The sequence below is a fragment of the Bidens hawaiensis genome, unplaced genomic scaffold (genome assembly GCF_021521415.1).
Source record: "Bidens hawaiensis isolate Kalapana, Puna unplaced genomic scaffold, B.hawaiensis_p1.1 tig00017405_1, whole genome shotgun sequence".
Taxonomy (NCBI): Eukaryota; Viridiplantae; Streptophyta; class Magnoliopsida; order Asterales; family Asteraceae; genus Bidens; species Bidens hawaiensis.
This window is the reverse complement of record NW_027492634.1, coordinates 114,994-138,982: the sequence shown is the minus strand read 5'-3', so window position 1 is coordinate 138,982 and position 23,989 is coordinate 114,994. Positions and strand designations below refer to the sequence as shown.

Below are 23,989 nucleotides of genomic sequence, written 5' to 3'. Positions count from 1 at the left end.
GATGGCAGTCACATGCATGTATATATTTACCTTAGTTTTTTTGTTTTTGTATATGTGTGTGTGTTTGTATATATATATATATATATACCGGAAAGAATAGCATGAAGGCTCCCTTCACCAGTGAAAACGCAATGTAACAATCAATTTTATTAAGATTAGCTTTGGTTATATTCTTTACGTTAGCAAACAGAAAAAAAATGATATGGGTAAGTAAGGTGCCGTAAAGTGACCCAAAGATTGTTTAGCGGCACCAAACTTTCCATTTATATATATTAGACAAAAAATAAAAATGATGAGAAGTGAATAATAAATACTTGTAAGATTTAGGGTGAGCAATAATTTTGTAATATATCAAGCACTATAGGACATAAACCATTTCATCAAAATGAAAAACGTATTGCCATTTGACCTGAAAGTTTAATATGTAAATAAATACTCTAGGGCAATGCGTAAACATGTGATATACTTTAAATCTGGTTTCTGAAAGCAAATGTTTAAAAAAATAAATACTCTCATTGATCTTTTCCTCAATTCTAAAGCCTGATGGAATGTTGATCATTGGCACCAATTTTAGCGGATTGTGATGATTTAATATCGCATAATCACATTCAAAAGATGAATCCAAACACACCCATTACCGTAAACGACTAAAACATTCAATTAATACTTTAATCACCCATCTGCACAATTAACCAAAAGATCTGACACGAAGAAGACGATGATGACTCAAGGACTTGGTGAGAAGATGGCGATAAAACCGGGAAACCACAATTGAACACCACTAATGAATCGAACCCATACAAGCGAATTGGTAAATTATGTTTAAAAAGTACAAACCTGTCGCAAAACGCGAGCTCACCTGCTAGTATTAGATAGATAATAACAATAAGTGAATAATAGTGAAATTTAAGAAAACAAGAACACAAATAAACCCCAAAAACCCAAGTTTCATTTCAATCTTGAACCACTCCATTCTACAAAAGCATCAATCTTTCTTCAAAACCCACTTCACCAACTGCATGATACACCTTCCAGATCAAAACCCTTAATCAATCAATGGCTTTATCCGAGATCGAAATCGTATCCGATTCTTCCAAACCCAATACAGAACAACAAGTTGTAATCGTTGACGTATTTGGTGCTTGTGCTTATGGCGATCTTCCCAAATTAATTAAATTCGTTGAACAAGACGGTGCTTCTGTCAATCAACCGGATGGTAATGGGTATTACCCACTTCAGTGGGCAGCTCTTAATAACTTTGCTGATGTTGTACAGTATATTATTGAGGTATTTATGTATGTTGGTTAATTATGTTATGGTTAGTTAATAGTCAGATCTGTGTGATTAGATCTTAACTGTTTGTTTTGATGTTGATGATAATATAGCATGGTGGTGATGTTCATGCTGTTGATCATGTGGGGCAGACCGCGTTGCATTGGGCGGCGGTTCGGGGTTCGGTTGCGGCTGCAGAGGTGTTGTTGCAGAATGGTGCTTGGGTTGAGGCTGCTGATGTGAATGCTTATAGGGTAAGTTATTTTAGTTTTGTGTAAAATCAACTGTAGATTAGGAATAGGGGTGTAAACGAGTTGAGCTTGTTTTGACTTACGAGAGCTCAAGCTAGAGCTTGGCTTGTTTCGAGCTCTTTTATAAAGCTTGACCTTGGCTTGTGAATCGTTTTTTTAAGATGAGTTCTGCTATAGTTTATTGTTTATTAAATAATTTTTATATATTTTGAGAAAAACCTTAAATGGGGCTTAAGCTCAGCTTGAGCTCGTGTGCAGTACCTTAAACAAGCCTAAGCTCGACTCAAGGTGGCTATGCAGTGTGAAATGAATACATACGAGTCCAAAAGAGTAAAGCTTATTTCAACCTCCTTATAGCTTATTGCCATAAGTCATAAGTTACAAAAGTGTAACTTTTGACTTATTCCGCTCACAACTTTCAGTTTTGCCAAAAGACTTATGACTTTTTATAAAAGTCATAAGGAGGGTAAAATAAGCAATCCTAAACACCCCCTAAATATACACAAGGCTCGATAACTAAACGGGCTTTATTTGAGGCTCGGGGTCGATAAGGATCTGCTCATTTCGAGCTGTTTATCGGTTCAATCTCAAGTAGCTTGCAAGTGGCTCGGCTCGTTTGCACCGCTAATTGTGAATTTTGAAGTTAATAGTCTAGTTGTGAAAGCTTACAGTTATGGGCTTATCCGCAGGCAGTTCATGTTGCAGCTCAGTATGGTCAAACATCATTCTTGAACTACATTGTAGCCAAATATCATGCTGATTTTGATGTACCGGATAATGACGGAAGGACCCCTCTTCATTGGTATGTTAAACTCATAATGAGTATGGGAGTACTTCAATATTATTTAAAGTTTCTGAAATTGAATATGAAATAATATGTTCTTATTTATGCTCAATCAGGGCTGCTTATAAAGGATTTGCAGATACAATAAGATTACTTCTTTTTTGGGATGCCTTTCAAGGAAAACAAGATAAAGAAGGTACTTTTTTTTATTAGAATTAGGGCTGTTGGCTGTCCAAAGAGCTTGTGGCTCAGCTGTCCAAACACCCCCTAATACAAGTTAACCATTAGATGAATGTCCATAATGACAAATTTATTTTTTCACTAGGTTGCACCCCTTTGCATTGGGCTGCATTGAGAGGAAATTTGGAGGCTTGTATTGTACTTATACACGCAGGGACAAAACAGGAATTGATGGTGAAAGAATGCTGGATTTACACCTGCACAAATTGCAGCAGATAGGGGCCATCGCCACATTTCGTTAATCCTTGTGTGTATCGCCTTTTCTAATAATTTTTATTTCAACAATATAAGTTTTGCACAAAGAGAGATTTATTTGATAACGTTATAAATCTCAATTAATGTGGTGCGCACATATGATGTATATATGTGTGAACCCTCGGGTGGGCAAAAGTGAAATTGCACTAATTTTGACGTTATTTTACTAATCTCGTGAAAATAACGTTAAAAGTGACGGACGGTTAATCAGGCATCATGTAGTGGCGTTGATAGCCGAAAGACAAGGGTACATGCACCGATCAGCCGGTGTCCCGATGATTGAGTGCTATGTGTCTTATGTCCAAGGCTTGATGCAAAACTACTATCGAGCCGGGGGTCTCACCGAAAGCAGCCTCTCTATCCTTATAGGGTAGAGGTAAGGCTGTCTACATCTTACCCTCCTCAGACCCTACCATAGCTTTGCTATTGGTGGGATATACTGAGTACGATGATGATGATGATGATAAATCTCAATTAATGCAATCTAATGCTCTTCGTGGACACAATAGTTGTTGGAAAGATAAAGGCTGGATCAATAAAGTTTGGGATATAGGTTACGCCCCTATATTGTTCTGCATAGTATTTGTCTGCACGATAATTTTCATCAATTCTATTCTTTTTGGTGGGTAAATGTAAATCAACAATTATTAATATGCTCTCTTTGAGTTAAATAAGTATGCTAATCAGGATGTTTTATTTTTTTGATTTTTTTATGTTAGCTTCTAATCTTTAAAGGTGACTGCTGTTGTTGGGCTTTGGGGATGGACTGCTGTTTCACTTTCAATTGCTTCACTATTGATGTTTGTTCGTTGCAGCAGGTACACTTTATTTGGTTACAATAAAAAAAAGTTCATAATATTTTTCCTTACTTAATAAAAGATTTATTTGGTTGCAGTAAAGATCCCGGTTATGTGAAAACATCTGGAAGGATTAATAATAATGCTGATGCAGAGGTATACTTCTTCTTCGTGAAGTAATTTTACATTTACCCTAAACAACCGATTTTGTTTCAAGAACGCATTGCCTGCTTCTCAAAATCTAATCTTTTATGCCCTAAAAATTTGTTTATGATTCTACTTGTGACTTCTTTAGGGTCCTTTGTTGAAAATTGATCCAACCAACACGGCTAATTGGACTGGAAATTGGTCTCAGCTCTGTCCTACTTGCAAGGTTCTTATAAACTCATTCTATACTTCACCTACAAATGGGTCGAATTATTAAAATATTTAAGGCTTTATCATATTGATGCTAAATGACTATTTTGCCCAGATAATAAGGCCCGTTCGCTCCAAGCACTGTCCTACATGCAAACGCTGCGTGGAACAGTTTGACCACCACTGCCCCTGGATCTCAAATTGTGTCGGAAAGGTATTTATTCAATATATTAATATTTTTCAAGAAACTCGGTGGCATAATTTTTATTCCAATTACTTTTTTATCATTGCAGAAGAATAAGTGGGATTTCTTCGTGTTTTTATTCTTGGGCCTATTGACTTCATTGATAGGCGGGGTGGTCGCCATTCATAGTATGTTAAAATCAATTACTCAGACACCTGTATTTTTGTGATGTTTATTGTATTCAAATTTACATCTTTACCCTTAAAATGACAGGAATATGGACTTCGATACCAGCATTGCAGAGTGAAGAATCTTGGATTCATCATGTTGTTTTTCAACATCCTGGTGTTGTTGTCTTTCTTTTTTTCGATTTATCTATCTTGCTTGCTGCTGGAACTTTGTTCGTCATACAAGCTTACCAGGTGATAATTCTCTCAATCTTCTAACATACAAATAAATCCAAACTAGGGTTGTAAACGAGCCGAGCCCAAGCTTGACTAGGCTTGAGCTCGGCTTGTTCAACTTACAAGAGCTCGAGCTCGGCTCGTGAGTAGTTTTTATAGCTCGAGCTCGACTCAAGCCAGGCTCGTTTGTTGTTGATTAGTTAATTTATACACGCTTTTATTATTTTACATAAAAGTTTTATATTATAATTGTTGTACATTTATATCAAATTTTTATGTACACTAATAGTTATTATATAAATATATATTTAATATACTAAATAAAGCTATTAAATAATAGGCTCGCAAGCCAACTCGAGCTTGATAAGTGAAGCTTGGGCTCGTTTGTCAAGGAAGCTTATTTTTAGGCTCGAGCTCGTTTATGTTCAGATCGATTCGAGCTTTTAAGCGAGCCGATCTCGAGTAGCTTACGAGCGGCATGGCTATTGTTAGGTTCGGAGTCACACACAAACACGAATACAATAGTAAAACCGAAAGAATAAACGAAAGAGACACAAGGATTTAAGTGGTTCGGTCACGGTGTATGACCTACGTCCACTGTCGATAACTAGGGTTTTCTTATTATTGAGTGATACCAACTTACAAGTACAGGAGAGAATATATAGACTAGACAATTAGGGTTTAACCCTTTAACTAAACTGGGCCTGATTAGAGCTTTTGGGTTTGGCCAAAACTCAAACAGCTTAATCTCCTAATTCTGTCTATTCGTCTAAACCGGACCCGACCCATGATGGATCGGAGACCACAACATAACAATCTCCCACTTGGGCTTCGAGACATCTTCTCTAAACCACCACTTGGATGCGTCAAACATTTCAACCTGCTCCCATTTGGAGACGTAAAATGTCTTCACCAGCATTGCCTTGTACATGTAAAATGAAACCCATCTGGTTTTGCACCTCCTAGTTACCCTTCGCCTTCTCAACATTATTCCTGAAGGCCTGCTGAAGCTCTGCACAGCTTCAGCTTATCCAGCATCACCGGCTTGGTGAACATATCTGCTGGATTCTTAGCACCTGAGATATTTTTCAAACTGAAAACACCATCACTGATCAAATCTCTGACAAAGTGATATCTCCTCCCGATGTGCTTAGTCTTCGAATGATAGACTGGATTCTTCGCAAGTTTCACTGCACTCTCATTGTCACAATATAAGAAGAACTCTGCCTGTTTCTTTCCCAACTCTTCAAGAAAAGTTCTCAACCATACTAATTCTTTACTTGCTTCAGCTGCTGCCATATATTCTGCCTCAGTGGTTGATAAAGCAACACTTTTCTGAAGTCTGGACATCCAACATACTGCTGTTCCCCCAACTGTGAAAACATAACCAGTAGTGCTTTTAAACGTCTTCTTACATCCACCCAGATCAGCATCTGAATAACCCCTGAGAAATGTATCCTTCCCCTTAAAACATAACCCCAAACTGGAAGTACCCTTTAAGTATCTGAGTAACCATTTCACCGCTTCCCAATGTTCCTTTCCCGGATCCGACATAAAACGACTAACTACCCCGACAGCATGAGCAATGTCTGGCCGTGTACAAACCATGGCGTACATGAGACTGCCAACAGCAGATGCATACGGAACTTTAGCCATCTCTGTTCTTTCTTCCTCTGTTCTGGGAGACTGGTCTTTGGTAAGTTTGAAATGACTTCCCAGAGGTGTGTTTCTCGGTTTAGTCTTCTCATCATTCATCCTGAATCTTTCTAACACTTTCCCTATGTATTTCTCTTGGGATAGTGTTATGGAGCCATCTTTCTTTCTGGATATACTCATCCCCAAAATCTATTTGGCTGGACCAAGATCTTTCATCTCAAATTCATCAGACAACTGTTTCTTCAACTTGCGAATCTCCTTCATATCAGATCCTGCAATTAACATATCATCTACATAAAGAAGTAGAATGATATATGAGCCTTTAAACTTCTTTAAGTAGCAGCAATGGTCGGCCTCGCATTTCTTGTACCCAGTTCTCACCATAAAATCATCAAACTTTAGGTACCATTGCCTAGGTGCCTGCTTCAGACCATACAAGCTTTTCTTCAATTTGCAGACCCATTTTTCTTTCCCGGCAACCTGAAATCCCTCAGGTTGTGCCATATAGATCTCCTCGTCAAGATCACCATGTAAAAATGCTGTCTTAACATCTAATTGCTCTAGATGTAAATTTTCTGCAGCAACAATACTTAAGATCAATCTGATGGTGGTCATCTTCACAACTGGAGAGAATATTTCATTATAATCAATTCCCTTCTTTTGCTGGAAACCCTTGACCACTAAACGAGCTTTGTATCGTTTAGACCCATCATGTTCTTCCTTGACTCTATAGACCCATTTATTCTGTAGAACTCTTTTATCTGGTGGAAACTTGGTTAAAACCCATGTCTGGTTTTTACTCAAAGAGTTCATCTCCTCCTTCATAGCATGCTCCCACTGGAGCGAATCTTTCAACTTAAGTGCTTCATAATAACTCTCTGGCTCACCATTTTCAGTTAAAGGAGATAATTAACTGAAGGTTTGTAACGTACCGGCTGTTTAGAAACTCTGGTGGACCTCCTAACCCAGTGCTGAGGCGGGTCAGGTTCTTGTGGAGACTGTTCATCCTCAGACTCTAAACTCCCACTGTCAGAGACTCCCTCTGACTCTTCATTTCCACCAATATCATCATCTTCAAATTCAGGAACTGTGGTTTCTTCAGTTTCTGTCTCGGGTTCGGTAGCTGACTCAACTGTCTTTTTCTGAGCATCAATTTCATATTCAACCTGCTCTTTCTGAACCCTTGATTTTGAAGTGTTTCTATCTTTGTATAACTCAGCCTCATTAAAAGTTGCATGCTTGCTTCTGACTACTTTTCTGCTTACTAAATCCCAAAGCCTGTAGCCCATTTCGTTTGACCCATATCCAATGAAAACATATTTTTTAGCTTTAGCATCAAGCTTGTCATTTTTCACTAGATCATAAGCGCTACACCCAAAGACTTTCAAATGCTTATAATCTGCAGCTTTACCTTTCCACTCTTCTTCTGGTGTCTTGAAACCCAGCGGTACTGACAATCCCCGGTTAATTAAATAAGCTGCAGTGTTAACTGCATCTGCCCAGAACGTCTTTGGAAGCCCGGCATTAAGTCTCATACTTCTTGCCCTTTCATTTAACGTCCTGTTCATTCGTTCTGCCACTCCATTTTGTTGAGGAGTGCCAGGGACTGTAAAGATCATCCGAATACCGTACTCTTCACAATAATCACGGAATTCTTTGCTAACGTATTCACCACCGTTATCCGACTTCAAGCATTTCACCTTCAAATCAGTTTCCAATTCAACAGCAGTTTTCCATTTCTTAAAAGTATCAAAAACATCAGATTTATTTTTAAGAAAGTAAACCCATACCTTGCGTGTCGAATCATCAATGAAGGTGACATAATAGTGCGATCCTCCCAAAGAAGAGACTGAAGTTGGTCCATAGACATCAGAGTGAATAAGCTCCAATTTCTGAGCTTTCGGTTGTTTTCCGGTCTTCACAAAAGATACTTTCTTCTTTTTACCGAAAACACATGGTTCACAAAATTCAGATTCAACCTTCTTCAGTTCTGGAATTTTTCCTCTAGCAACGAGCATTTTCATCCCTTTTTCACTCATGTGGCCGAGTCGTTGGTGCCACAAACTAGACTGACTCGGTCCACTGGTCACTGCATTTACCCCATCAGCTGGAATTTCAACCATGTATAAAGTGCCCTTCTTTTTACCTCTGGCGATCACAAGATTCCCTTTCACAACTTTCCATTGACCCCCACCAAACATAACATCATATCCTTGGTCATCTAACTGCCCAACAGAAATTAGCTTTCTTCTAAGGCTAGGAACGACCCGAACATCCTTTAGAGTCCATGAGGTGCCCAATGAAGTTTTTAGTTCAATATCCCCCATCCCCGTGATATCAACAGCATGATTATTAGCCAAACGAACTTTACCAAAATTACCTGTTCGGAGATTCTTCATCTTCTTCGTGCTATAAGTGGCATGAAAAGATGCACCAGAATCCATAATCCATGAATCTGTTGATTCTTCAACACAGCAGATAAGAGTCTCTTCTGAACCTTCTGAATCATCTGAACCGGTGGCGAGATTAACTTCCTTCTTAGATTCTTTCTTTTCTTTTGAAATTGAGGGGTTAGGGCATTGGTTTCTGAAATGCCCCATTTCTTTGCAATTCCAACACTCAATGTCTTTTCTGGGCTTTGACTGACTTCTTCTTCTAGACTTTGACCTACCCCTGCCATTACCTTTCTCTCTTCTCCTACCTCTCCCTTCGGTGCTCAATATAGAACTAGATGTCTCACCAGAATTCCTTCTTCTTATGTCCTCCCCTAAAATCAAATCCCGGACTCCTTCAAAAGTAAGCTTAGTATTCCCAGAAGAACTACTAACTGCAGTAACAGTCCCTGACCAACTTTCGGGTAACGAGGATAACAAGAGTAACGCTTGAACTTCATCATCAAACTTGATATCAACAGAAGACAAACGAGAAATAATAGTGTTGAAGTCATTAACATGAGAGGTAACAGATGCCCCTTCCTTCATTCTGGTGTTAACTAGCTGTCTAATCAGAAATACCTTGTTTGATGCAGAAGGCTTTTCATACATATTTGACAAGGCTTTCATAAGACCATACGTGGTAGTTTCATTTACAATATTGAATGCCACATTCTTAGCTAGTGAGAGTCTAATAACAGCTATGGCTTTTCTGTCAAGTACCTTCCACTCATCATCTTTCATACTTTCCGGTTTCCTCTCTTCTAGTGCTTCCATTAAGTCTTTCTGACATAGCAAATCCTCAATTTGCATTTTCCACCATCCAAAATCCTGACCATCAAACTTCTCAATCTTGATCTTTCCGTCCTCAGCCATTATCCAAACTGAGTTTTGATTACAGCAAACAACCAAACTACCCAAGGAATAAAAGGACTGGAAACTGATCAGAAAAAACGAACCAGCAGCTGCGGAACCCTAATCAGCGGCGGCGGAACTGTAGCGGCGGCGGGGGGTACTGTAGCGGCGGCGGCACTGTAGCGGCGGCGGTACTGTAGCAGCGGCGGTGGAACTGTAGCAGCGGAGCGGCGGCGGCGGAACTGTGTGTATAATCGAGAACCAGGCTCTGATGCCAATTGTTAGGTTCGGAGTCACACACAAACACGAATACAATAGTAAAACCGAAAGAATAAACGAAAGAGACACAAGGATTTAAGTGGTTCGGTCACGGTGTATGACCTACGTCCACTGTCGATAACTAGGGTTTTCTTATTATTGAGTGATACCAACTTACAAGTACAGGAGAGAATATATAGACTAGACAATTAGGGTTTAACCCTTTAACTAAACTGGGCTTGATTAGAGCTTTTGGGTTTGGCCAAAACTCAAACAGCTTAATCTCCTAATTCTGTCTATTCGTCTAAACCGGACCCGACCCATGATGGATCGGAGACCACAACATAACAGCTATACCCTTAATCCTTACTACTACAACCATTTTTGATATCTTATTCTGCTAATTTAATATTATATAATAATTTAAGTGGGAAAAGCCAAGTTGTGTTGTTTGATGAATGGTGTTTTGTGAATGTAGATTGGTCGAAACATAACAACAAATGAATATGTAAATGCTACACGATACGCGTATCTACAAGGAGCACAAGGGGTGTTTCATAACCCGTATAACCATGGAATTGTCAAGAATTGTTCAGACTTTCTAATCCGAGGCTATACAGATGACGATGAAGTTAAATGGTCTCCTTTGCAACAAGTTGCCAGATAGCACTATAGCAGTACCCTACTGTTTGACACTAGTTTATTAGGAAAAAAAACATTACATCTTGATATGTTACAAAATGAGGGTTTGTATACTCATGTTTTAGATCTGTATTTTGTAGATTGCAAAGGTGACTGACAAATATATGAATGTATTGAGAAAACCTGAACTGAGACATGGATTCAGAAGTTAAATTTTACATTGCTTTCTAATAGTATAAATAGATATTGATTTGTATTAGTTGCTTCACTTGACAATGGGATTGCTATTTGCTAGTTATAGAGTCTAAACTCTAAAGGCTTTAGATTAGTGAAAATGTACACAAATTCAACATGGTACCTTTTGCCATCATGATCTTGCTATGAAAGTAGAAATGTGAAGAATATTGAGCATGATCTTAGGGGTGGGTGTATGTGTACAAAAAATGTAATAATTAATATGATGATATCTTTGTATGTTAGAAAAATATAAATAAATATGATCTAAGCATATTTAAACACATTCTTGAACTTCGCAACTGTATATTCTTTTAGCTTATTATCGTCAATCACGAGTCTGAATAAAGATAAGAGTATTCGTAATCGTAACAATGAGAGTTGAAGAGTGGCCCAAATATTTATATCACTTAAGACACCACAATGATTAACACTTTATGGTACTAATATAATGCGCTACACCCACAACTAATGAAAATTCAAATATATGGCAAAGTGGCGAGGGGTTGGTACTTGGTACACAACACCTTCCAAGAAGTGTATAACAGTGTGCAAATGCTAAACAAAATATTTTTTTGGACATAAAGTCTTTATTCATTGTCTTGTTTTGACTAAGTTTTTGGTTAGAAATCATTTAGTTTCGATAGAGCCTAATCGAGTCTTGTTTGAGAAATCAAATATTTGTAAAAATGCTTAAATATTCGTAAAGGCCGTAGGGAACAAATTGGTTGGGTTGGTCACTTGAAAAATTCAACTTAAGAGATTTACTTAGCTGGATAAGAAGAAAAGGTATTGTTTATTTCATGACTTTTAAATCACTTCAAAAGTATTTATTATAATCTCTCATTTAAGCATTTTTACAAATATTTGATTTCTCAAACAAGACCCGATTAGTCTCTATCGAAACTAAAAGATTGCTAATAAAAAACTTAGTCGAAACAAGACAATTAATAAAGACTTTATGTTCAATAAAGACAAATGCCGTGTCAACCGTAACATTTGCATGTGTTCATTAACATATGGAGCAAGACATGTCATGTGCTCAAAAATGCCCATAAATAGTATCCGTAAATTTTATTGGTCTATTACATCTGTATATGAAGGATACGCATAAATGCTAGCTAATCAAAGGTACACAAACACCTTTCAAGAAGTGTATAATAGTGTGCAAATGCCAAACAAAATCTGATATACAACAGAATATGTCACATCATACGAGCCATATGATAGAGTAAAAAATAATCATAATACAACCTATATGATATAATCAAATACAACCATATTTTATGTAATACAACTGTATGTATGTCTGTATGACTAATTAAAAATTTAAAATTAATGTTATCCCAAAGTCATTTACTTAAGGAATATTTTATGTTTTAGGTTTAGTATCATGAGAGTTGGTTTGTGTATGATTGAACAGAGACGCCTCCTATTAAAAAAAGTAAATAATGACGTGTGTTCTTATCTCTTACTGTTCTATTATTATTTAATTAAATTAAATACTAATTAATTAATTATATTAACACTCATGTCCAAATTTGATTATTTTATTATAATTAATAATAATATACTACGAAGTAAAAGTGTTATATTATATAGTGGTCATCCTCAGTGTCACGTTTGCTTGTGCTGATCCGAATCCGATCACTCAGTCACTGACTGACTCTAGATATTAACGGAGGATAACCCGATCCATCTGTTCTGCAGAAACCATGCTTCGACTATCAATCCGACGAGGTAAACTTTGATTAATCCATTCATAATCTATTTGTTTGCTTATCGAATCGAATCAATTGATTGTGTAACAAACAACAGGTTCTACTTTGAGTCCTCAAATATTATTCCCCCTTAAGTATTATTCTACCGCTACTCAGCAATCCTTAAGACACAACGATCCACCGGTATATTCTGTTTGACTACTTATTAGTATAAATAAATCATTTCTTTTAACACTATTAGTTGTTATGAATCAGAAAGTGCCAAACCTAATTGGAGGTAGCTTTGTTAACTCACAGTCATCGGACTTTATTGATGTTATTAATCCGGTAAGTCTATTCTCAGTTCTTGCATGCTCATTTTTGTTATTAATTATTATTGTTTAATTAATTAAGGGTTATTGGTTTGGATTAGGCAACACAACAAGTTGTTTCTCAAATACCTTTGACCAAAACCGAGGAGTTTAAAGCTGCTGTTTCGGCAGCCAAACAGGCGTTTCCAGCATGGCGAAACACGCCAATCACTACTCGCCAACGCGTCATGCTCAAACTTCAACAACTTATTAGAAGAGACATGGTTAGCACTTTGCATATACTTATTAGTTACAAATTTGTTATCTTGTGTGTGTATGTCATCATCCATTTGTAGGCAGCCAAACATTTGTTTATTTATGTTTGTTAATATATTCATTAAAATTCTTTAGCCTCATTATAAGTTAGTCTAATTTTATTAACTTTAAGGCCAAACGTATTTTTGTTCACATTTGGTTTTAATTGGTTTTAGCTCGGTTATGTCATTCATGAACTGAACCGCTTGTTTGTGCTGTTAATGAACGAACATAAATGAAAACGAATACATGCATTTTCTTAACTAACGAACACGAACAAGAAAGCCTTGTTCGTTTAGTTGTTTATGTCTGATCAGTTAAAGTTATGAACATGAACATGCTTCATTTGTGTTCGTTCGGTTCGTTTACAAGCCTATCCATTTGTCTCAGGACAAGCTTGCCATGAACATTACTACAGAGCAAGGAAAGACATTGAAGGATGCACAGGGTGACGTGTTCCGTGGACTCGGTAGGTTATTTCATATTATAATACCTAAGTTTGAAATAATAATTAACGTACGGTATCATTCGATTTTAAAGAGGTGGTGGAACATGCTTGTGGAATGGCGAGTTTACAAATGGGCGAGTTTTCTTCAAATGTATCTAATGGAATTGATACGTACAGTATCAGAGAGCCACTTGGTGTGTGTGCGGGTATATGCCCCTTCAACTTCCCTGCAATGATTCCCTTGTGGGTATGTTTGCCAATATCAGATTGTTTGATATATGTGTTATTGTTATTATAATAAAAATGCTTATTTGATTTTGTTTGCAGATGTTTCCAGTTGCTGTTACCAGTGGTAATACTTTTGTTCTAAAGCCGTCAGAGAAAGATCCAGGTCATTTTCACATATCTATAAGGATTTTATTTCTGAAATTTTGTTTTATACTGATATATCTTTGCAATTTTGTACCCGCTTGTAGGGGCTTCTATGTTACTTGCTGAGCTGGCGATGGAAGCCGGTTTACCCAACGGTGTGTTGAATATTGTTCATGGCACCCATGTATGATTCCTCCTTACTAATCATAACATCTTTGCTATTCTTCTTTCATTATCTTTATACTTGATAAATAAAGTACATGTTGTGCACAATTCTAGGGCCCCTAAAATGTTTTTTCCTGCTTTTTTTCTCCAATCATTTCCTTATTTTCCTCCGCAATCAAATTATCGTTTCTTTAGATCACCTGCAATCGAATCGCCGTTTTCCTTATTTTAGGTATTAGTTTTGATTATTATATCTATACCTGATAAATAAGTTACTATCCACTGCCACATGTCACAATTCTGTGAGCTCAACCTACTTTTTCCTGCTTTTCTTATTTCATCTCTCACCCCTTCGTAATAAATAAATTTACTACTTGCAAAACTAAAGAAATTTGATTTCAGTTTGAAACACAGGATTCCTTTATTTAATCTAGTGTGCTTGTAGAATATTAGTTTAAAATTTGTAGAAAGATGCATATGACCCGCGAGCTTTTGTATTAACCCACTGATATTTGTTTTGAGGCAGGACATTGTGAATGCTATCTGTGATGATGAAGACATTAAGGCTATATCATTTGTTGGTTCAAACACGGTAGGTAATAGTTTTATGGTTTTATTTTTCCAATGTTAAGATTGTACTAATGTAAAGCATGCATCTTGCTTTTACTTTTCACTAATAATGTTATAAGCTATTGATATCTATTTACTTGTCATTTTTCATTCTAGGCGGGAATGCATATATATGCAAGAGCATCAGCAAAAGGAAAACGCGTTCAGGTACACTCACTTTTGTGTATTTTCCAACCGATGCAAGTTTATAACCGATTAATATTTTTACAGTCAAATATGGGAGCTAAAAATCATGGTATTGTAATGCCTGATGCGAGCGTTGACGCTACTTTAAATGCTTTAGTTGCTGCTGGTTTTGGGGCTGCAGGACAAAGGTGTATGGCTTTGAGCACTGTTGTTTTTGTCGGAGATTCAAAAGAATGGTATTTTATTTATTACTAATCACTTATATTTTTAGGTTTATTAGTTTATTTAAATTAATTCTACTAAATATATGTTTGTGTTTTACAGGGAAAATGAGTTGGTGAAGCGTGCCAAGGCATTGAAAGTAAATGCGGGGACAGAACCTGATGCTGACTTAGGTCCAGTAATTAGCAAACAGGCAAGTATATATTTTTAAAATGAGTTAAATACGGTTTTAGTTCCTGTGTTTGACTCGAATATCCATTTGAGTGCGTTAGTTATAATTTGACTTTTTTAGTTCCTTTTCGTTTCAATTAAAGTCATACAACTAACACCAACCATTCTTTTTGTTAAGTTTACGTGTAAAGACCAAAATATCCCTGTTATTAAAATTTTAAAAGCATTAAAATGTGGGTTTAATTGAAATGGAAATGAAACAATTGGCATAAAAACTAATGTACTAAAATGGTTATTTGGGTCAAGCGGTCAAGCCACAGGTACTAAAACCATCTTATACTCCTAGTCTGATAGGAATCATAGTCTAGTTCTATTCTAAATTGTCATTTGTCTATTGTTAGAGGGGGTCAAGTGCAATTTACTTTTCTATACATAAGTGTCAATATAGCATAGGGAGAGGGGGGAAAGAATATTAGTGAGATCATCGGGCTCTTTGCTAGGCATTGAGAAGGGCATGGCCCTGGGCCACTTCGGTGGTTAGTTATCGAGTCTGTATCATCTTCTTCGTATCTGTTTCAATTCCAATATATTGTGCTTTTTCTCAATTTCAGTTGAATTGTTAGTAATCAGAATCGAACCCTAACATAGTCCAATAGTTCTAGTTTGACCTTTTTTAGTCCAATAGTTTCATTTCCGTTTCATTTAAAGTCAGACAACTAACAGCATCCAGTTTTCTCTTAAAAGTTGTGTGAAAAGACCAAGATACCCCCGTTAAAAAACATAAAAATGAATGTTGTCTTTTCAGGAAAAAAAAATAAACGGTGTTAGAGGCGTGGGTTTAACTGAAACGAAGATGAAACTATTGGGCTAAAAACTGATTAAATAAAACCATATTTAACTATTTTATAATTTATCAGGCAAAAGAGCGAGTGTGCAGATTGGTTCAGAGTGGTGTCGAAAGTGGTGCTAGACTGCTGCTTGATGGAAGAGATATTGTGGTTCCGGGATATGAACAAGGGAACTTTGTAGGACCCACAATTTTGTCTGGTGTTACTGAAGATATGGAATGCTACAAGGTATTTGTTTCTCCATTACAGACAAATTTTTTTTCATTCTTTGAGACATGGCTTATGTTTTTAATTTTTACATATTGCAGGAAGAGATCTTTGGCCCGGTTCTTCTTTGCATGCAGGTTGACAGTTTGGAGGAGGCTATTAATATTCTTAACAGAAATAAGTAATTTGTTTGTTTCTCCACAAAAACTAGTGTTGATGTTGAAACTTTTTAAGGCTTTTATTAAAGAGAAGCTTGTTTTGCAGATATGGCAATGGAGCAGCTATTTTCACATCATCTGGTGTGGCTGCCAGAAAATTTCAAACGGATATTGAAGCCGGACAGGTAATAATAATAATACATTAACAATGGGACACCTATTACCAGAAACTTAGAATACAAGAATACAAAGAAACTAATGTTTGTGCATGCAGGTTGGCATAAATGTTCCAATTCCAGTTCCATTGCCATTTTTCTCGTTTACGGGATCTAAAGCATCTTTTGCTGGTGACCTCAACTTCTATGGTGCGTGCTTACGTGGTTTTTTATTTTTAAAAATGTATATAGTATAAACGGGCGTCATTTTGATGAGTTGTGAATTTGTAGGCAAAGCGGGGGTTAACTTTTATACTCAGATCAAGACCGTGACTCAACAATGGAAGGATTTAGGTGGTTCTGGAGTTTCTCTTGCAATGCCAACTTCTCAGAAGTAGTCAAGTCTTGATAATTATGGAAAATGCAATGATAATACTGTTTGGTTTATGTATTCTGTACTCACAAGCTACCAATCAAATTCAGTGAGTAATTAGTTGTCAGTCAAATTATGAAAAGCTTTTCTGTGGTTTTAAACATGACCAAACTAATAATCAATTACAAAAAATAAATATAAAGAGGTCACTGCTGAGGCACTTGTTGGTGCTTAACATGTTGAGACCTGTAGAAATAAATTGTACAACTAATCCTGAAAAATGAACCTTCTCTTCATCATTAGTAACCTTTATGAGTTTTGGTCAAAACAGTCATAAGTAGTAAAATATCTTCAACAAAGATCATTCTTTGCTACAATTTGTTTTTCGAAGGTGACTTGTCTATTTAAAGTTTTCTATTATCAACATTTTTTCAATGACACAACTTACAAAAGTCTTTAAAATTGATATATACATCTCTTGAGAAAGTATTATCAACAAATTATTGTATTTTCTTTTCTTTAACCAAAATTCACTTGAATTTGTATCACTGGGCTATAGAGCCTAGACGCCAAATCATTCAAGAAATTTGGATTTTTTGTACCATTTGTGCCACAATCTAGAAGCCAAAAATAATTATTTTTTAGAATATAACCAAGACTATAGAAAAAATCATAGTGGTTGAGTTGACCTCAAATCAATTTAAACTTATTTAACATAAAAGATATGAAATCTAGTTTGAAATTTTCCAAAAAAATTAAATAGTTTTATTAAATTTTTCTAAAGAATTTAGAGATCGGTGTAAACGGAGATCATGACGAGGATACTCTAAACATAACAAAAGTAATAACGATGACCAAATTTTCATCAATTCTGACCTCGGAAATCAACAGGTTTGACTTCGGAAAGTCAACATGTATAAGCTCTTATTGCTCAAATTTGAGTTCAACCGCGAATCAAATCATTATGAGTCATAAAATTATCAAAACTGCACATGAACAGAAAAAAAGCAACTGTTTTTGCCATCGTCGACTATTCCTGCCGAACGTGTTTTTCTGGGCGAATTATATCAGTCTATGTAAACTATCTATTAACAAGTATGGGTATTTGAAGAACCAGAAAAACGCCTTTAATTATCAACCCGGAGGGGGGGGGGGAAGAACGAAGAAATTATACTTTTTTCTTTTCTGCATGTGTGTGTGTGTTGTATATCATATGCTGGAAACAAGAATCTTTGTCTGAAGCAAGGCTGACTTTTGAGGTCAAACCGACTAAACTTTTGAGGTTCATTGCCATCTTCCGCTTGATGATGATTTGGTACGTCTCACCCAACATGTGTTTGTTCTCTGTTATTAAAAGTTTACAAACATTAGTGTTAAAATGCAAAATCAGAAACGTGTTTGACTTTTGAGGACAAGCCAAAACTACCTAATCGTTGAGTAAAAGATTTCAACTTACATTGATAGAATCCCCTCTCAAGGTCTCTATCGACTCCTCGAGCTCCATTTGTTTTGAAGCCGTAGCAAATAACGCCTGCAACGAAAAAAGTACAATGCACACATTTAACAAAAGAAAATAAAAAAAATGCAAAACAAAAAATCAAACCTTTTTAGTCTTTTGCAAATCATACTCCATCGATCGTATACGATTCATCGACTCCACAAGCATTTCCTCTTTTTCTTGTGGAATTTTTGAAGGTTTAGTTGACAGCTCAGCCACCATTGCTTCTAACTGTTTTAACTTCTCCTCACACGGGTGCAAAAGTTCTTTTTCTACTGGACCCGTTTCATTCACATCATTCGCAAACTGGTTCTCGTTGTTAAACGACTTGATAATATTTCTTGACAAAAAACTCACCAACCCAAAAGTTAAAAGAAAAATGTAGGTTAACACTTTGTACGGAAAACTGAGAAGTTTATTCACAGCGGATGATTCTTCAACTGTTTTTGATAATGCCAAATCATCTGGATAAATAGTTGAGTAACAGTTAGAAATAATATACTTGTTATAATCCTATATCTCTAGCCCTGCTTGCGGTGCGCACATATGATGTATATATGTGTGAACCCTCGGGTGGGCAAAAGTGAAATTGCACTAATTTTGACGTTATTTTACTAATCTCGTGAAAATAACGTTAAAAGTGACAGACGGTTAATCAGGCATCATGTAGTGGCGTTGATAGCTGAAAGATAAGGGTACATGCACCGATCAGCTGGTGTCCCGATGATTGAGTGCTATGTGCCTTATGTCCAAGGCTTGATGCAAAACTACTATCGAGCCGGGGGTCTCACCGGAAGCAGCCTCTCTATCCCTATGGGGTAGAGGTAAGGCTGCCTACATCTTACCCTCCTCAGACCCTACCATAGCTTTGCTATTGGTGGGATATACTGAGTACGATGATGATGATGATGATGAATCCTATATCTAAAGGTATATTAGGCCTCTAAACAAACCGACCATTCAGTGTACAGTTCATGAACCGTTTGGTATATTATTATTTTAAAAATAGTATTTTTAATATATTATTATTTTCAAAAACTTAAAATGACAATGTAATAAAAAAATATTAAATAACGTTTTCAACCCAACCTGCACTAAGAATGTAAAAAAAATGTAATAAATACGCATAATGAATCACTTACTTCTGGGGATAACATCAATCTGAGAACTGGGAACTACTGGTTCAACTCTTGTTTTGCTATAAACAGGTATGTTGACCGTGCTCTACAAGATAACATGATAAATAATAATTAAATTACTGAGTTCTTTTAGTTATTTATCAAACAAACTTTTTATAAACATTTACACCCACTATAACTTTCAACCATGAAACATATATCCAAACACCCATTAAAACTTTAAACCAAGAAACACATACTCTAATATTTAGAGACATTGATCTTCGAGGAACATGAGTTTTAAACCCCGTGCTCGGTGCTAAATCCCCAGATATTTTATGGCCTGTGTTCTGCATTAAAAGCAAATTTTCAGGGGAAAAAACACCAAAAAGACGCTTACAACGGTTTACTAAAAATTGTATAATTACTGGACCTGAGAAACGATTGACTTGACTTCTAAATTAGAATCATCATAAAAGCTATCATTTTTTTCTGTATTTCCCCCGTTAATTAGCTGCAAAAAGAATACAAACAATGAAAACATGCACCAATTTGTATGAAAACTCCAGTCGTTTCTCGTAATAACAGCCCTAGACCTGTAATGAAACCACAGTGAACAGTTCTTGAACTGTTCAGCGGAAAGATCGTTTATGTTCGTTTAATTAATAAACGGACGAACATGAACCTTTTTTTTTCACGTTCATGAATGTTCGTTCATTTACATTCTTTTATATTCGTTAGTTAACCTTTGTTGATATATTCATCTAAGCTTAAATCTAGTTTTATCAAAACTTTAGACACGAAAAAAAGATGTTCATGTTACTTTTAATTGATGTTTGCTCGGTTATGCCCGTTCATCTGTTCAGTTATATCTGTTCATTTACGTTCGTGAAACATAAACTCAGTTTTTAATAAACAGGCACAAAAACACCACGTTTTAATTGTTCGTCTTCGACTGTTTGTTCGATTAAACTAAAAAAACAAACACAAACATGTCCCATTCGTGTTTGTTCCATTCGTTTACAAGCCTAAACGAGTCAAATGTAGATAACGAGATAGGAAAGAAAATAAGCCATACTGGTCAAACGTCACCTTAATCATATTATTTTAAAAACACTGTAACCATATTCAACATTATAAATAAAACTCAATTTTACACAACTACCTTCATCAACTCTTGATCATGCCAAGGACCCTTGTCTGACCGCATACATCCACCTTCATTAGCACATGAACAATTTCCACCAAGAAAATCTGGTAATTGCCTATAAATTCACAAAACAATAAATTATAGGCTAAAAAAGGTTAAATATAGATTATCAGTATTATTAGTCACTATTTTTTATTAGAGTTTGGTCCTCTTTATCCCACAGGCTCGTTTTAGGTTTGCAATCATAACTTTTAGATATATTATTATTCCAGTCTCTTTTACAAAGAAAAAGAAAAAGGAAAAACCTTGAATCGATAACTTCCAACAGTTTGCTCTGATACTTACTACCAAGAACCTGTAAATTTCCAAATGTCAAATCAACATTTAGTCAAACAAAAGTCAGCATTACATGAAACACAAAAGACAAATCTTAGTTATCTTTACATGTATCTTTGATGTGGTTCTTGGATCAAGAAACCCTTTAACTGTATTCCATGCTAATTTAAATCCGTGGCCAGCATTGACAATGAACATCTGATGTAAAGTCTGATTAACCAAAAATTAAATATAAAAAGGTCAAAAACGGTAGACACATGACAAAATGGTAATACTAATAATAAAGATCAAAGTCGGACCTCAGGATAGTTATCTCCGTCTATTTTTTGCATTCGCATTAACAAATCGTGTGCAACCTTACCAAAACTCATCCAGTTCTACAAACAAGAGACGATTAAAAATAATTATTGAAGACAAAATGAGGTAAAAGTAAAGATAAAATGTCAAGATCGACTCGTTAAAAGCTCAAATCGAACCAAACCGAGCTTAAGCGAGTTCGAGCCAAAAAAAGCTCGTTTATCAAGCTCTCGTAGGGTCATGGGTCTGCACGAGCGTGCTATTTACATAAGCTGCCTAAAATTATTAATTTTTTTTTTTAAAGAAAAGCTAACCATTCCATGAACATCCAGTATGGTTGTGCAGGAATCTATATGTCTTCTAGCTGCAACGGAACATGCTGGAAACTTCTCAGAAAAAGCTTTCTCGAAACCTTGTACATGGTAACTTAAAAATCTGTCAACCGTTGTGACATTCATAAGCTTAGAGGGTTCCACTTTTCCTAACCGTTCAATATAAACGGGCCGCCCCTCTTTGTCCACACCATGATAGCCATGAGGATAGTATCTTAGAACCTCTTCATATTCATCATATACAAAATCCTGCACACAATCGCAACAACCATGTTCTTCAAGATAGTGTTTGAATGTGTTTAAGGTTGTAATAATAAGTTGTAAAACTGCTTGAACAATTCTTATATTTGTTGTAACAATTCAAATTTGAAAATATGTAAATGCAAGGTTTAATTGACATTAAACATTACTGGTAACAAAACATTAGTATTTAATACTAACAATTATTTTTCTTCTCTAATAGTATTATTAAAACAATAATTTAAGGTGGGTCAAATGTCTTTAAAATAAGAAAAATATGAAAGGTAAATCCATTAAATGGACCAAAAAATAAAAAATCTGCACCATTACACAAATTATGAGTTCTTCATCTGTACCTTTGGTATCAAATTTTTATGAAATTTTTAAAGAAACAAAGTTGACTTTGAAAAAGTATCTTTTTAACAAAAGACATGTTCACATCTTTCCAGTGACCAATTTAATGTTCTAGAAACATTTGAATTAGACCTTAACAATACAGAGATTTGCATACCATAAAAAAGTCACATAATCATACCTTTAAAATAGAATCCGCACCATATTCTTCCCTCCAGTTAAGCATATCTACCCACATTTGGGCCGCCTTATCAATATCAAATTTTCTAGCCTTCAAAAATCTGCAAACGCGTGATTAATGTAGATTGTATGTTTGACTTTTTGACTTATAGGGATTTCAAAATGAATAAAGCAATAGCTGTTTTGCTTATTCTCTTAAAAGATTGTATCATTTTTAACATAAATATTTGTAAACTCAAAAACTTAAAACCATTTGCACAGCACAAAATAACCATTTTACCACAAGAATAAAATCATATCAAATATGCAATTTTTTTCCATTTAATAGGGAATACTGACCACCTTTTCAAATTAAAATTAAAAGATCAAAAAAGGTAAGAAAATATATACTACAAAAAAGGTTAAATCTTAAAAAATCTGTCTTCTACGTTTGCATTATAAAAGTGCCATGAATATTGCAGCATTTCTTAAAAAAAAGTCAAAAGTCAAAGCCAATTACCAATCCATTGCCAATGTTAAATGTAGATTGATGGCATTAAAATTTAGTCCACTTCTTATATGATTCTATTAAAAGGTAGGATTTTGATTTCCAAATTTAAAAAAAATAATAATAATTCAACATTTTTGGCTTATTCTCTTTAAAATTTGCATCATGTTTTAATCTAAAAATTGGTAGACTCAAAACTTAAACTTCAATAAACCAATAAAAGTTTAAACTAATCATTTGCACAAAACAAAGGAACCATTTTTCCACAAACCTAAAATCATATCAAATACGCAATAACGCAGATATTTACCTCAACAACGTATGATAATCATCATGAACATCAGGAAGCAACTCTTTCTCAATCAAGATTTCACGAAAAGCATTCACTACTTCCTCTTCTTCATCGTCTCTAACATCATCGATCGAAATAGAAGCAAATCGACAATTTGAAACCCTCTTATTATTCATCGTTTTAAGCGAACTTACCACATTTGGCATCGCACCGATCGCCTTTTTCTTCAAAGATCTAACCCTAACTCTTTTTTTATCATCCCCATTTGCCCCCAAATCATATCTTTGAGTACCCCTATCTTCTTGAGTCAATGCTACTACATAATAACAACAATAAATTAATATTAAAAAAATAAAATAATAGCCACTTGTGTGTGTGTGTGATCAAATTCATTAAAATTTACCTGGCATTTTATAAAAATTTGGAATTTACAAGAACTCTGCATCAATTGATCCAAAAACACCCAATTGGAAAACTGCATTAGGTTACAAGATTATATATTATGAGATTATAGATCTATAAAGATTCTTCCAATCAAGATCATGATCATCAATCAGACAAACATATTATTCAAATTTACAAAAAGGGTATTCAAGAATTTGTGCAAAATCAAGAATCTTGATTTAGCCCAGATTAAGATTATCTTATATCAATCGAATAATAATAATAACCCATAAAGATTGAGTCTTGGGTACCTGGAAACAACCCACATTCAAAGGAATGAAAGATCGGTGAAATGAATGGAGAAAGGAAGAATCTTGATGAAGAAGAACAGAAGAGTGTAGTAATGCGTTTGCTTTGTGAATACTCGCTGATTTGCTGTAAAGAAACAGTAGTTTTTATTATTAGTATTATATAAACAAACAAGATGGAAGGTTGGAGG

The 23,989-nt window shown here is 35.5% G+C and overlaps 2 protein-coding genes and 1 pseudogene across 3 annotated transcripts; 2 read left to right on the top strand and 1 right to left on the bottom strand.

Annotated features, from left to right (window-relative positions):
- The first annotated feature begins 905 nt into the window (after nt 1-905).
- LOC143553880 (putative protein S-acyltransferase 23) lies at nt 906-10,607 on the top strand (annotated as a pseudogene). Its single transcript, XR_013138911.1, has 13 exons — nt 906-1,287; nt 1,386-1,526; nt 2,213-2,325; nt 2,424-2,503; nt 2,633-2,793; nt 3,285-3,424; nt 3,522-3,620; nt 3,698-3,755; nt 3,895-3,972; nt 4,072-4,170; nt 4,250-4,328; nt 4,414-4,562; nt 10,224-10,607. The product of XR_013138911.1 is annotated as a putative protein S-acyltransferase 23 (transcript).
- Nucleotides 10,608-12,202: 1,595 nt separating this feature from the next.
- Nucleotides 12,203-16,969, top strand: LOC143553890 (methylmalonate-semialdehyde dehydrogenase [acylating], mitochondrial-like). The gene is made up of 17 exons (XM_077043780.1): nt 12,203-12,361; nt 12,440-12,525; nt 12,598-12,669; nt 12,755-12,916; nt 13,338-13,416; nt 13,488-13,642; nt 13,723-13,786; nt 13,872-13,951; nt 14,459-14,524; nt 14,659-14,709; nt 14,773-14,924; nt 15,013-15,103; nt 15,999-16,157; nt 16,238-16,317; nt 16,401-16,479; nt 16,569-16,659; nt 16,741-16,969. Exons 1-17 carry the CDS (start codon nt 12,337-12,339, stop codon nt 16,845-16,847), a joined length of 1,599 nt encoding a protein of 532 aa, XP_076899895.1. The 5' UTR covers nt 12,203-12,336; the 3' UTR covers nt 16,848-16,969.
- A 791-nt stretch (nt 16,970-17,760) lies between these two features.
- On the bottom strand, nt 17,761-23,586 carry LOC143553879 (phosphatidylinositol/phosphatidylcholine transfer protein SFH9-like). The gene is made up of 14 exons (XM_077043773.1): nt 23,510-23,586; nt 23,125-23,419; nt 22,329-22,428; nt 21,536-21,802; nt 21,224-21,301; nt 21,033-21,134; nt 20,894-20,943; nt 20,604-20,703; nt 19,872-19,952; nt 19,699-19,788; nt 19,463-19,544; nt 18,426-18,784; nt 18,279-18,353; nt 17,761-18,166 (listed from the first exon to the last, which is right to left on the bottom strand). The coding sequence occupies exons 1-14, from the start codon at nt 23,514-23,516 to the stop codon at nt 18,107-18,109; spliced, it is 1,746 nt and encodes a 581-aa protein (XP_076899888.1). The 5' UTR covers nt 23,517-23,586; the 3' UTR covers nt 17,761-18,106.
- Between the last annotated feature and the right edge of the window lie 403 nt (nt 23,587-23,989).